Genomic DNA, 14,803 nt, shown 5'->3' on the forward strand with positions numbered 1-14,803 from the left:
AACTGCAGTGTTGATACGAACAAAAAGAAATCAAGGACTTATAAACTTCACATGACGTTCTGATTGCGGTGAATCTTTTGCTTCAATCGGACGTTCGTATGATACAAACAGGTCTACTACGATATGTTCAATTTTGGAAAATAAAAATAAAATTAAGGAATACGTTCAAAATTGTGGAAATATATTATCTTTAAAGGTTGTTTCTAAAGGACACGGCATAGTTATGGATGAAATGGAAAAATATTTGTCATCATGGATCGACGACCAACATCAAAAGGGTGTCCCTCTGAATATATCAATTATTCAAGCAAAGGCTCTTAGTTTGTACAAAGATTGAAAGGCTAGAAAAAGAAGATTCTAACACGATTTTTCAAGCAAGTAACAGTTGGTTTATATTAAATTCACTGGAAAATCGGCTGATGCGGATAAAGATACTGCAAAAAAATTTATTTCCTCATTATCCAAAATTATTGAAGATGGAGAATATTCCTCTAGCCAAATATTTAATGCAGATGACACAGGTTTATTTTGGAAAAAAATGCCTAGTCGTACATTCTTATCTAAGGAAGAATCAGTTGCCCTAGGGCATAAACCTTCTAAAAACCGATTGACATTGCTTCTTGGTGGAAAATTGGCTGGTGATTTAAAATTGATGCCAATGTTAATTTATCAACCAGAAAATCCCAGAGCATTGAAAGGGAAGGATAAAGAATTTCCTACAGTAATCAAATAAAAAAGCCTGGGTTTACTGCGTTAATATTAAAAGATTGGTTCACTTTACATTTCGTGCCAGCAGTTAAGCAATATTGTAAAGTTAATGATTTACCATTTAAAATAATTTATTTAAAATAAGAAAAAGAAGAGTGGCAAAGAGTTAACTCTTGATAACTTTTTAAGGGAAACACCCGCAAACCCCACTTAAACATGTCTTTTAAACATCCTATATTTACTTGATAAATAAATATTTCAAAATACACACAATTTAATTTTTTTTACTTCCCTCTACTTTCGAACATTCAACATTCGCACACCTTTTCAGGAACCAATTATGTGCGAAAGTCGAGGTCCTCCTGTACTAGCAAATTATGATTTTATTTATAATCAAAATCAAGTATTTACTAAATTATCCATTAAACTAAGTTTATTAACCAAATAATATACAGTAAATCACTTGACACAACCAGTCAGGCAGATATTCTTGAATGGCTTAGAATTCCTGGCTTTCCCTATGACCAAAAGCTTCCTTTTGTGTGTCCCGGTTACATTGGAGCACGGCATAATTTAGTGATGCGGTCCTTGGGCACTTTCCTCCCTGGCACATTACTTTCTTTGCGATGAATGTATGTTTTACGAAGGAGAAGTTTCCAAAATAAACCCGTCTAATCTGCGTTGTTTGTACGCGGCGGACTACTGAATTTGACAATCGAATACCGGCGATGATTTTGTGCTTTTAACTAGTAAAAATAACGGCGGAATATATTAGTTGTCGGATAATCGAGCGGCGGATTACTGAGAGTGTACTGTATTTGGGATATTCAAACAGTTTTTCTTAAACATACATTACAATTAATTCATAACATAAATATACATTAAATTGGATGATGTATCCATACAACAATAAATAAGTAATAATAATCAATGAATTGATTGGCAATACTTTTGAGTCAGCAGTGAATCTAATGAATAAATTTAATAAACAAAAGTTAATTGATCTTATAAGCATATTAAAATTCAAAATACACAATTTGGAAAAACTTCAGAAACCCTTAGCTATTAGAAAAAATCTTTGCACTATTTGGCTAAATACAGCTGTCTCACTAGGCCATGTTATAAGGAATACTTTGAAATTGAAGTGGTGGAAAATATTGTACATAATTTTATGGTATAAGGATATATAAGAATATTTAAACTTCATTCAATTGTGTGTTAAGATGTAAGTTTTTCCCTCCTCTTTTTTGGTTTTTATCAGGCTGCGTTGTGCTGGGAAGTGATTGTGTTTCACCGACCGTCAGGGTTGTTGAATTTTTATCACCTGCCTCTTCGGTGCTGTTCGATTTCCCGAAGGTGAGTCCCAATAGATTTGAGAAGAATGCGATGCCCTCCTCTGCGGACTCATTGACTGCTTGGATTATCTCTGCAGTGTTGATGCCGCCTACCGTGTCAGGTTCATCCGTCTCTGATTCACTGCATTCAACAAAGTATGAGTTTAAAATACCGATGGAATATAATTCAGTTCATTTAAAATACCTACCGAATACAAGGCATCATTTGATTTATCGCAAAAAGTTGCGTTATTTCTATTGAGAAAGTATATAGGTAGGTACTTAGCTAAAAATAAATAAAAAATGTAAAATTACAAAAAGTTATAATATGATCATGAACTACAATAATATACTTATGCATTGAAAAATTAAAAAGACTAGGTAGGTAGGCACTATCAGTAAAAATGAAGACGGCTTTGATGCAAAATTCTCTCAGTGCCGTCATCACTAATTCACTCTTGATAATAAATTCTGCTTTTTAGGTACCTAATACTATCATCGGTTGATAGGTGATTTAGGTTTAGTAAATCCTCATAAAAGTATTATCATCTTTTTATATTGATTGTAGTAGAGCATCCCAATTAGGTGCCAAAAGGTATTGTGCGTACCAGGCGCGCACACACAATGGTTTGGAAGCAGTCCATTTTGAAAAATATTCATAATAATTTTATATAAATTTTTATTGCCGGGCTTAATAAAATCTAGCAGGTGCCAAGGACTTCCATGTTTACTCTGTCTACTCCTCTTACTGCCCTGCCTAAGTAAAAAGACAGTGTTTTTGGTTTTAGTGAAATGAGAACCCAAGTTTTAAACTACATTTTCTCTTATAGGTACTATGTAAAATTATTGGATTGTTTTGACATAATCCCTAAATATACACTCGTGTAGGTGTAGGTAGTTTAAAACTTGGGTTTTCATTTCTCTAAAACCATTTGTCTTTTTACTTAGGCAGAGCAATATAGCTTCTCGTCGCTTTTACCGTGAAATACTGCATTTTTACAGATATATTCCCCATACTCAGACACTAAGCTTGGCCCGTAGGTATAAATATGGGTGTTCACTTACAAGTTATTGCGAGCTGTCGTCATTCAAGAGTGATTATCGAATGCGCTTAACTTAATTATTAGAATCGTTAGTGTCCGTTTGGGTCTTAACTTTTAGACATGCCGCATCGAAATATTAAAGCAAATATTGGATGCCCTAGATAGTTGCACCAATTTATGAGTGTCACGAGTCTTCCAGTGGCCACATATTTTGCGTGTCGTAGAATGCCGAGACGAGTGGGAAAAACCCGTTCATAGACTGTTCGACAGCCGAATCATCCAGATCATAATTATTTGTCATGAGGTCCTGACGAATAATAAGGACTAATATTCCATTTATCTAAATGATGTGTATTTTTTCCATATATGGATTGGGGGTTGCATACAGTTAAAATCAACCTGAATCTACCTTTTCAAAAAGCCCAAAATGGTGTAGAAATTACTTCTGAAAATAACTAAAACTAGTAGGTATATTTAATTTTCATATATTTTGTTACCTATGGTTGATAACACTTACTGATGTATTATTTAATCTTTTTTTACACAATGAAGTTGTGGACTGTTGATCGTGCATGGTAAAAGACAATAATACCTACCGAAGTCATTATCAGTAGGTTATCTTAATTACACCGCTACTAAATTTCGACTTGGAACATTTATCAGTTTTGTTGCGGGCCCCGCATAATATCACCTTTCATCTACTGCGGTAGTGTTGGACCTGACGGGCTCCATGGTCATGCCTTCAGGGCCAGATCGGAAGCAGCCGAGAGGAAACTCGATCTGAGGATCTCCGAGAAGTGTGGGCTCCAACTGCAAGCATCCCCGAAGGCCATCGGCAGTCGGCGCCAGCTCGGTGAGTCGCGCGCAAAGTTGTGCAACGCGAGATATTACATTCATGCACGTTGGTTCTGGATTCGGTCCTGTAATATATATGAATATTTTTTCTGAGTGTAAAGGTATACATGAAACAATATCATTATGGTTAAAGGGTCCGACAACTACAATTTGTGAGCGAATCGAAAACTATAACAAATATCGAGGAAGTCTGAATTTCAGTTGTCTTTTTTTACAATTTGAACGCGATTTTGCGTAATAAAAAAATACGAATAATATTGAAAAAATAACATTTATTAAAATTACGTCTCAATAAGTGTTGTATTAGCGGAGATGATTTTTAAATGTATAATTTTTATCGAAAATTCTGAGAAACACTGGTCAAAAAAACTAAAAAAATAAATAGGAAAAACGCATATATTTCAATTTCCTGATGAGTGGTATTTCCTTCTAAGCTACCGATATATTAAGTGTTCTTATGGTGAATAATAAAATTCCTAATAACTATTTATGGGTATGTTTTGAAATTTAATTTAAAATAGAATTTCCCCGGTAAAACACAAACTCGTTGATAATCTATCCTGAAAAACATTTTGATCAAATAATATCGATATGTAGGTACATATTATTTTGTGTAGCGTAGTGGTCAGTTCCGGAGCCTGACTCCACCATCCAGTGGCGCACCCAGGATCTAATATTATAAATTAGTCCCATAGGCTCTTTTTCTTCTTCATATATTTATTTTTACATATTTTCACAATACACGGCGGTATATTTGTACAGTTTCTCCTAGTTTGTATTAAATTTGAGGCATACCAGCGGTAACCGTTGAGCGTGTCATCAGCTACTGGCGGATTGGAAGTGACTAACAGCGACCATGCTGGACATGTGCGCCTAGTATGCTAAAACATTACTCAAATATTATCGGCTGTGCTACCGTATAAAATATTGTTGGTTTTGAATCCAGGGTACCGGTGATGGTAATATACTTCCTTCATACAATCCAAAGCGTTGGAGCGGAGCTCGGAGCAGGAGCACGGAGCACTGGAGCAATGAGATTTTAACCGGAGCACCAAAAATTTGTAGTGCTGCACTGCTCCGGTTGTTTTTTTATTATCAATTTTTTGTCCTAAAATCTAATGAATATAGTATATGCCGCAAATTGATTACCAGCCTGCCTCACCATACTTTTTTTATATAACCTGCCAGCTTCACCATACTTTTTTTATATAACCTGCCAGCTTCACCATACTTTCATATAACCTGCCGCCCCTAGGTCCGCTCCAACGCTCTGATAAAATCTTTTCGAACAGTCTTACCTAGACTTTACAGCGTAGAACAAATTGCTGACCAATCCTCGCATTATACTTTCACTTTGGGAAGGTCCACATTACTCCGGCTGGAGTAAGCACCTAAGTGAAACATAGGGCTGTGTTTACATATTCTATTATATACCTTTGACAATCTGACTGTGAAGAAGGTTGTTTCCGTATGAGACGTTGACTGCAAATCCATCGTCTTGTGATAAATATTTCATTCGTACGCAACCTGAAAATAAGATAAAGTATGCTAATTATTATTAGCCAAAAATAATAAATTCAATGCTGAAAACTTAGGTAGGTAGACTGTGATAAGTTTAGGTAGGTACTCGTAGCTTAGCTACCATATTCTTATATTAATAATAAAAACGGGAGTTGAATAACATTTAATTAATATGCATTTTGCGGGGATGACATTGAATAGGTATTAATTTGATATTTTGCTATAGTAAATTAAAGTGAAAGCGGTACCTGGTCCTCCGAGATCTACAAAGGTGAGATTGAAATCCATGCAGCAAATGCAGGAGGGTCCATCGCACAAGCAGTTTCTCTGCCCCCCTGGGGGTGCGTCACCATCACTCTCCGCTCGTAGTTCGGGGCTTTTCTCTCCGATTGTCCATTCTATTAAATCTGTGTCGACAACAAAACAATTAAAAATGTATTAACTTATTATCTTCTATATCAGGGTTAGCGAACCTTTTTACGTACGCGTGCCATATTTTCCCAAAAATATTTGTTTGACTGTCTGTCGTGCTGACATAGGGAATACATGAAAAATAGTTAATATATGAATTCTATTTTAAAAGTTCAAAAATTATAATTGAGTTCTTGAGTATACTATTACTTAGATTGACTCTTTATGCATAAATTAACGCTAGAATATCTCCAATCAGACGTGACATTCTCTCGCTACAGTGGTCTCAAGCATTGTAAAATGATTGTAAATCGATTAAAATCAGAGGTTCGCAGCGCGGCTTTCCCCGCCGCCTGTTGAGGTCCGTGTGATATTATTATGTCTGACGCATTGAACCTATGGGCCGCGACCTATGCAATTTAAATTAAACATTCTTAATGCTTATTCTTGAAGAGTATCTGCCTGCCATTTTTTATAGAATGCGATCTGTCATTTATGGATGAATTCCGTCGTTTCATGAATGAACTAAAAAATATATATTTATTTGTAAAACTTGTGCTAATTTATTTAAATTGTTAAGTAAATAACTATATTTTTTTTCTTCAACATAAAACATTCGCGTGCCATGCAAAATCATCTCGCGTGCCACTAGTGACACACGTGCCATAGGTTCACCATCACTGTTCTATATAGATAAAATACAAAATATGTTTGTTGTACAAAATATAAAAATAATTATAACCATATGGGTAGGTAATATGAAAAATAATAACTATCACTAATACTGACACAAATTGTACATCACTAAAAATAAAAATGTGTGCCTATAGCTTGAAATGCTATTTATTTATATCGAATCTCATTTTAGTATGGTCACGATAATGAAGCTCGATTTGATTTAAACAAAATGTATTATTTTGACATACACTTTATAAATCTTTGTACCAGTTAAGGAATGTCGTGGTCCTGTATAAGCAATTATTATTTCAAACTAAAAGTATTATTAAGTATGTTAGTTAATAATTATCTCATTTATTATGGGTATTATTATTTCATAAACACTTGCATGGCAGCCTGCATCTGTCATCAACTTTCATCTCCCGTGGTGCAACACATTCAGAAAAAGGTCTATGTACAGACCACCTATTACTATCCAAAATATTTCAAATAGCTGTATCAGACGTAGAATACCGGAATGATATATTTATCCAGCTATCCTTTTCAGACGTATCTTACTTCGGTGGGTTAAGACCATACGTAAGTGAAACGGCAAATAATTTTCAACAATAAGATGGTTGAAATTTCGCACTTGTCGCCAATCGGAGAGCGGCAGTCAAGATGTGAGCACGTCAATTTGTTTTATGGTGGCGTCGAAGGAATATATTCTTATATCGTGTAAAGATGACTAAAAAACGTTAAACGTTTCGCATGTACTCGAAAAAGAAAACATTTCAATGAATATATTATTATTATTACGAATATAACAATAAACATAACATTAAATGGGCGCATGTTGAATTTTTATGACAGATTATATTTCGTTCGGTATTTGCACAATCCGCGCGTCGCACAGTCACGATCTTTTTAGACCATGCCTCAAGCTGAAGTATATTAATAAAACGCTCATAATGGCGGATCCCACTTGTGAGCTCGAATGCTTTTCCTCTAGCAACTGGTTTCAAAAATACTTTCTGGAACATAGTTTGGATAAGTTCACACGAATTTAAGATTAGGAGAAATGAGGGTAGCTGTAGTATTGCCACGTCTATACGTCATGTATACCAGAGACTTGAAATAAATTACATGGTGTTGCATTTTGAGCCTAGGGTGGAACTTTGCTTAGGTTCTGTCACTTGGTAGCTGTGTCTAGTTCGATTTACAGACTTGAAAAACTGTGTGGATTATGGCAACCTCACTCATCCCACTAATTAAAATATTTAGGTTGCCGTTAGAAAATATTATTTAGACATGAAAGGTGCCGCGAGACGAACATTTTTGGAAACCACTAGTGTGCGAACCAATGCATATAATATTATAAAAAAAACTGTTAATACATATTTTTTCTGTATTTTTGTTATTGTTTCATGTTGTCAAAGGAGGCCAAGAGTACTTGAACTAACAAAACCACTCAAAAATATCTTGATTTCGACTATCGATTCAACTCAAACTATCCTATAATTTAGAATAATAATAAAAATTAAAGTTATACCTATTAGAGACCTATATGTAGGTACTTACTAGGATTAGATACAAATGTTCTTGTTTTTTGTAGTCTGCCGCGAATGGAAAGTATCTTTAAATAATTACAGGATAAAAAGAACTTTTTATATACAACATTTTTAAATTCTCTGTTCAATTATTATGCTCAATATGCTCAAACTTGTACTTGATATGAAGTAAATAAAAAACAAACAAACAAACAAATATAGAATACTGAAATGTCATTTTGATTTCCATATTAACGCACGTATATATTAATAATTTAGTTGCTAGGATCACCCACTTAGCAACCAATAATAGTGGATTGGATTACGGATTTCTTCCGAAATAACTTTTCATACAAAACAGAATTAATTGAAAATGAGTTCAATTCTACTTAAAGATGGCTAAAAGTATTAAAATAATGCATTGGCATCGTGTTCTGATATATTTTAAAAGTTTCAAATGTCTAGCTAGTCGGGAAGTTAGTTAAAAATCGATTGCAAGATTTGTACTGGACAAACAACCACCGGACAAACAAGAATACGAGCTAATAAAAACGTAATATAACTGCTTATGTGTGAGGGAAAATTTTTAGTGTTTCATCGGAGGTGGTGATGCGTGGTCTCATGGAATGTAAGCTGTTTTGATTAATGCGTGGAAATTAACACGATGAAAACTATCAAATCTACTTTTATTTTGTTTGCAATGTTGATTTTCCATTGAAATAGACTGAGCACGGAAATTTGTTCACAAGCGTCTGTTTTTTGGTGTAGACCAGGACGTATTAGATTACTAGAGCGAATGATGTTATTTATAGCAGTTTTTTAATATTATCTCAAAAGCTATGTTAAGGTTTAATGTGGGTATTAATTATTGTTACTTATATTAACTGGTTAATCAAAATTTAAGATTTTGCGGAAAAACGTTTGAAAGCACTGGATTAGAGAGCTCTCTCTGTGTGTGTAGGAATCAAAATATAAGTGAGTAACCACGAACCGTCATTTGCGTACCGAGAATAAAATTATTGTGACCGCGAAACTTTCTTCGGACGTTTTGTTTATCTCAGGTTTGCCCTACTTATTAATTGCCTACAAAACACAGACTGTTCAAGAAAGTCTCAAAGACTTTATATCATAGTTAAAACATGAGCAGAATAAATAAAATCATTTAGGGCATTTACTACGATCAGGCCCATCTAAGGGGACTTAGCCGCCCCCGTGCGAAACCCAAAATGCTGCTTCCAAAAATCTTTAAAAAATACACAGATTTTTCAAAAAAATATTATGAAAGAAAAAAAAAACAATTTCAACAGGGCGGGTTGGGTTTATCAACGATGAAATTCACTAATATTCATACATAACTTTCATGAGTCACAAATTTAAAAATAGCTCTTTTATTCATTTGCTCTAGAATTCGATTTGGATTTAGGAAGGAAGGATTTATTTTACAAGAAATGCTCGATAGCCATTTGATTAATTAATTAGGTTTATGGTCAGTGTTCAAACATAGTATGTACATGTGAATTTTCCAGATCGAGAAACTCTAACGAGTGACCTACGTTTTCAGAAGCAAGAATTTACTTAGCGAGAAGTTATAAAACAAATAGAAATTGTCTGATCCTAATGCATAAATTAAACGAAATCTTATACGGTAGTTTCGTAGTGATTTTAAAAGGCAATATCCAAATGAATTAAAAAGTGTATATATATATATATATATAATATTCTACACGGGCATCTAAATAAAATGTATATTTACATTATTTTATTTAAATTAATAATTAATAATGGTGCCCAAGTATTTTTGATACTTGTCGCCTCATTTTTCTTCTCATATTGTGATACCAACTTATTTTATTGAAAACGTGACATTGATATCAAACAATTATTTGTTGCGTTTATATAAATTTAAACGCACATACTGATATAAAACGTTTTAGCGTCAATTAAATACTATTCTTGAGTTTTAATAATAAACTGAAATCCCACGTTAATTAAATTTGACCTTATGGAAATCTCTTCAATATTTATAAAATATAAATGGGGTAATCGCAAAAAAAATAATTATCATTGAAACTTTCTCAGTCATCCTACACTTTGCATGTTTTAATGCAGGAGAAAGTTTTTATCAAAATTCAAGGTGACAGTTTTAATACGGCTGCGATTTCGTTTACGATATTTTTATGAAAATAAAAAGCGGTAACGATCGTAAATTTTAGTACATTTTAAGCAAATGAGATATTTAAAAATAATTAACTATTATGTATTAATTTTGGTCATAACCTAAAAAATATAGAAATGTTGTAATTATCTAAAACAATTGAGTACTTACTTAAATATAAGTTTCACTATTGTTATAATATACCTTCTGCATATTATGTAGGTACTAGGTACTACATATACCCAACTATTTTTTAAGGATGATTGTAGGTATGTGTATAGAAACATTCATATTGTAATGTATTAATTATTGTTATCTACTGATGATGATAATACATTCGCTGGAATAATGCAAGTAAGTATAATGAGTCATACCAAAGGAGGATGGGTGACAAAGAAAACCGGATCTACCAGGTATTTTTTTTACCACTTTCAACATTATAAGGATGCCATAGACAAACAAAACTTGTATGGTTCAATAATTCACCGATACATTAATTAGTAATATTAATTTAATCGACACCAACGTACTTCCATGGAAAATCTCACTAAATATGAAGAGTCAGTATTGAGCTTTTAATAATTACATGTTCACTGGAAGCTGCAAATAGCTAGATAAACGAATTTACGTGCATTGATATAGGTTTGAGAATATATTAGTATGTACTATACAATACTAATACTAAAACGTCTTCTTAGTGGGATACTTAGTACATATTTATTTTGACAGAATCACAATGATAAATATAGTTAAATAAACTGAAAAGCTAATGCTTTGCGTATGTATTTACTGATATTATTTTTATTTGGGAAAGTATTAGTGATATATTTTACTATGGACATTGATTGTTACTCACAATACCTATTTAAGGGTTGTAATGTAAAATATTGTTGATGAATAATTGTTTAATTAGTAATGTTCTTGATAACAATGATAACGTTATATGAGTGATTCACATAATAATATAATTATTGTAACTCACCAATGAGATTAGCCGATTCGGCCGATGACACAAAACAGCTGACTACCACAGCTGTTGCAATTAGCACCCGACTGTAATCAAACATTCCGAAGTACTTCGTGTTATAAAAATTCTACACGACACAATCCTAAATGAGAAGCGGCGTGACGATACGTTATTAGTGACGAGTACCGAAGTAGGCACGTCGACCTATTGAGTTGTTGAAACCAGGATGCGATCGAGTCCTCAAAAGGTATCACGCGCCAAAGGAGAACTATAATAAATCGACTGCACTTTAGAAAGTTCAACTTTGTATTCTAGAGTGAACCGAAGAGTGTTAAGCAGACAAATGGTTATCCGCTGAGAGGACTGTTGCAATGTAAGTCCAGTAAGTGACTTGGCGGCAGACTGAGCTCCCCTTTTCCTCACTGGCTGCAGAAATTGTCCTCTTTAAGAGCGTCGGCAGTCAACGGTCGCCGGTCGACAGTCAATACTGACTCTGACATCTTTTCGACTAAAGCAAGCCTCTCACCTCACTTTTATTATGAGTCACACCGAGTGATAGCGCTTTCTGCGTTATTGTGCAGACATGCATAATTAGTAATTTATATAAAAAAATAAGAAAAAATATCTATTGTTTACGAGAGAAAGCTTTGGATAAAAGCATCATTGAAAAAAGCTCACGATATTCATAGTACGATCCGAGATTTTCCTAAAAGTAAAATTATGATTATTTTTTTCCTAATTAATTCTTAATCGCTCTAAAATTAATTTTTAATACAAGATTTAAAAAAGCAACAAACAACCTTCTTACCTGCCTTGTAACCACAGAACAGATAATAAATATAATTCCGATAGGCTATATACCAATACAGTCAATTTTGAAGCAGGGTTTTGAATGTTTGAGTGTCCTACGAAAATGAACCACGCATTATAGACGTGCAATATTGTGTGTAATATACTAATATTAAATGAGCGTATTGACATAAACCGAGAGCAGTTGTCAGTATTCGACGTATTACGTATTCTTGACACGTGTTTAAATTCATCCCGTATTCTTCCTTACTCGAGATCGGTTACCTGCTTCTCCTTACCCGTTAGGTATTAGAGTTCCCATTATTAATGAGTTCCCTGCTTGTAACCCAATGTTCGCGATAATATTATGAATATTTTTCATGGGTTGCATTTTTCCACACAAGTGTACTGCAGCCTTAAAATCGGTCGGTTCATCGAACAACACCGATGAACTAAGAACATCGTTGTGATTGACTGCCTATGGATATAATAAATAATTAAGTGCGTACGTTTATAAAGTATTTACCGATTTATCTTATTTACATACTGAATATATTATATTATAAAACTGCCTTTACCATAATTTTGAAATTAGTTGAGTTTAAATTAATTGAATTGAACTGAAATTAATCAATCAAATATTTTGAAAACGAAAATGAAACATTTACTAATCTTGAAATCATTGATTAAAAAACAGTCAGGTCTTTCCTCCATCAATTATTCAAGTACAAATTTATAATTTTGTTTACATCAGTGGTATTCGAACTGTGTGACGCGGCACCAGGGACTCCACGCGCAATTCCTAGGGGTACCTACGGCAGGCAGTTCCAAATAATAATGCATGACAATTTAAATTCAATGCGCCGATGCACGATCATGAGAGTTGATTCGTATGAATCGGTAGATTTTTTTCTTCCCTTATCTCGGTTCCATAGTCCAATGCGTAGGTCATCATCAAGGTGCCCCGGGCTCGACCCCGGTTGAGATCATAATGCACCTAGGTACGTGATTTTCTCAAATATTGAACATTTATGTGACTGCTTTACCGCTACTACTGTTGTAACATGGTGATAGCAGTTGACCGAATATACCTACAGTTATCGCCCCTGGTATATTCTACATTGATTGGTTGACCTATAAAATGATATACCTATTTATTGGTCAATTGAAAACGAAACGGGTCACGATTTTAATATACAATTGTGAAAATTGTAGAACAAATAAAATATTCGACAGTCTTTAATTTTGTTAGCAGAGCGCATGGATTTATAATATAGCAATAGTGTGAATTTTAAAGTATCGCGATAATAACTGTTCACACGTGAAAGTGCTGACTGTTTCGCCAATCTCATTCTTCAAGAGTACCTAAGCGAGACGCGATGTTTTCATTTCATAGTACCTACTATTTGACAGGTCGTCAAAATCAGTTAACCTCAAAATGAGTCTGCGTGGCGTAGTTCGTTTTAATTCGTAGTAAAAAAAGTTCCCCTCAGATTTACAAGCATTGGCATAATACATGACGTGATAACACCTCTGTATTTATTGTTGCCCTTTATTTAATATTTTCGAAAGTTAAAATATTATTCAAATAATCTTCTGAAAAAAAATTCGTTGATCAGATACACTGGATATGTAATTATCACCAGTTCTCGACAGATGAAAATTGTCAATATTTATTTTTGCACGTTCAACGGAACGCTACTTCTACGCCCCAACATTGGCTGCGTTCCCCGATAGTTTGCTACATCACTGATTCCATTCCATAGCCATAGAGTTACCGTATTCCACAATTTTTAAATGTGTTTTAATAACGGAAATGGAGGGATTCATATTTTGAATATTACTTACAATATCCCCGTTTTTTAATTTTTTTTGTATGAAACTACCGTTTGACTACGGTAGTAGGTTTACTCACTCGACTCCGGAAATATAGCGGGAAAGTTCAATGTCGTGATAATAAAATTATGCTAATGGTGGATTAAGTAGGTACCAAACTATTTCCGATGAAACTTGATTTTGTTAAGAGATTGTAAGTACGATTATTTTTACCGGTATGATTTTAAAGAGTTTAAAACAATCCATAAAGTAATTCTTTAATATCATTTCCATAATACCGTAAAAATAATTGGACCAAAGAACACGTATTGTTAAAAAAAAACGCTTTATTGGATTGGTACCCATAACTTACAAAACATAATTTAATACCACATTTTATTTTAATTATCAATTCTTCCATCTTTTATCTTCATAACGTATATTATAAATCTTTTTAGCAAGGAGTTTGTCTTGGCGGATTGGGGGATTTAGAAGTTCTTCTTCAATTCCTTTAAGACGGTACTTCAGTGAAACGGTAAATAATTTTAAACTATAGGTGCGACGAAATTTTGGACTCGCTGGCAATCGGAGAGCGAACGTCGAGCTGTGAACACGTCAATTTCTTTCGTGATGGCCACGGGGGTATTAATTCTTAAATCGTGTAAAGATGACTAAAAAACGTTACCCATTTACTTGAAAAAAAAAACATGTCAATGAATATATTATTATTGTAACAAATAGAACAATAAATAGAACATTAAATGGACGGATGGTGGATTTATATGACAAATTATATTTCGTTCGGCACGCGTCATTTGCACAATCCGCGCATCGCCTAGCCACGATCTTTTTAGACTATGCCTCAACTGAGGTATAGCCTAACACAATCACTGCTGAAGTTTTAATTACCACATTTAAATAACACGTTAATTATATCTAATGGCCAACTGCTCTAAACGCGCCTGTCGCGGTGTGAGCACTAAATGAGTTAATTATAA

The 14,803-nt window shown here is 33.8% G+C and overlaps 1 protein-coding gene across 1 annotated transcript in view; it reads right to left on the minus strand.

The window, feature by feature from the left end:
* Window positions 1-1,904: 1,904 nt before the first annotated feature.
* The window catches only part of LOC147071964 (uncharacterized), a 33,157-nt gene continuing 20,258 nt past the window's right edge, over window positions 1,905-14,803 (minus strand). The window contains exons 2-5 of the mRNA XM_085946521.1: window positions 5,710-5,868; window positions 5,375-5,467; window positions 3,777-4,005; window positions 1,905-2,184 (exon numbers count right to left, since the gene is read on the minus strand). Of these exons, the coding sequence (XP_085802647.1) occupies window positions 1,905-2,184; window positions 3,777-4,005; window positions 5,375-5,467; window positions 5,710-5,868 (761 nt within the window). The remainder of the gene's footprint in view (window positions 2,185-3,776; window positions 4,006-5,374; window positions 5,468-5,709; window positions 5,869-14,803) is intronic.

Source organism: Rhyacophila brunnea, unplaced genomic scaffold (genome assembly GCF_057557595.1).
Source record: "Rhyacophila brunnea isolate RB1 unplaced genomic scaffold, BYU_Rbru_1.0 scaffold_2, whole genome shotgun sequence".
In the NCBI taxonomy this organism is placed as follows: Eukaryota; Metazoa; Arthropoda; class Insecta; order Trichoptera; family Rhyacophilidae; genus Rhyacophila; species Rhyacophila brunnea.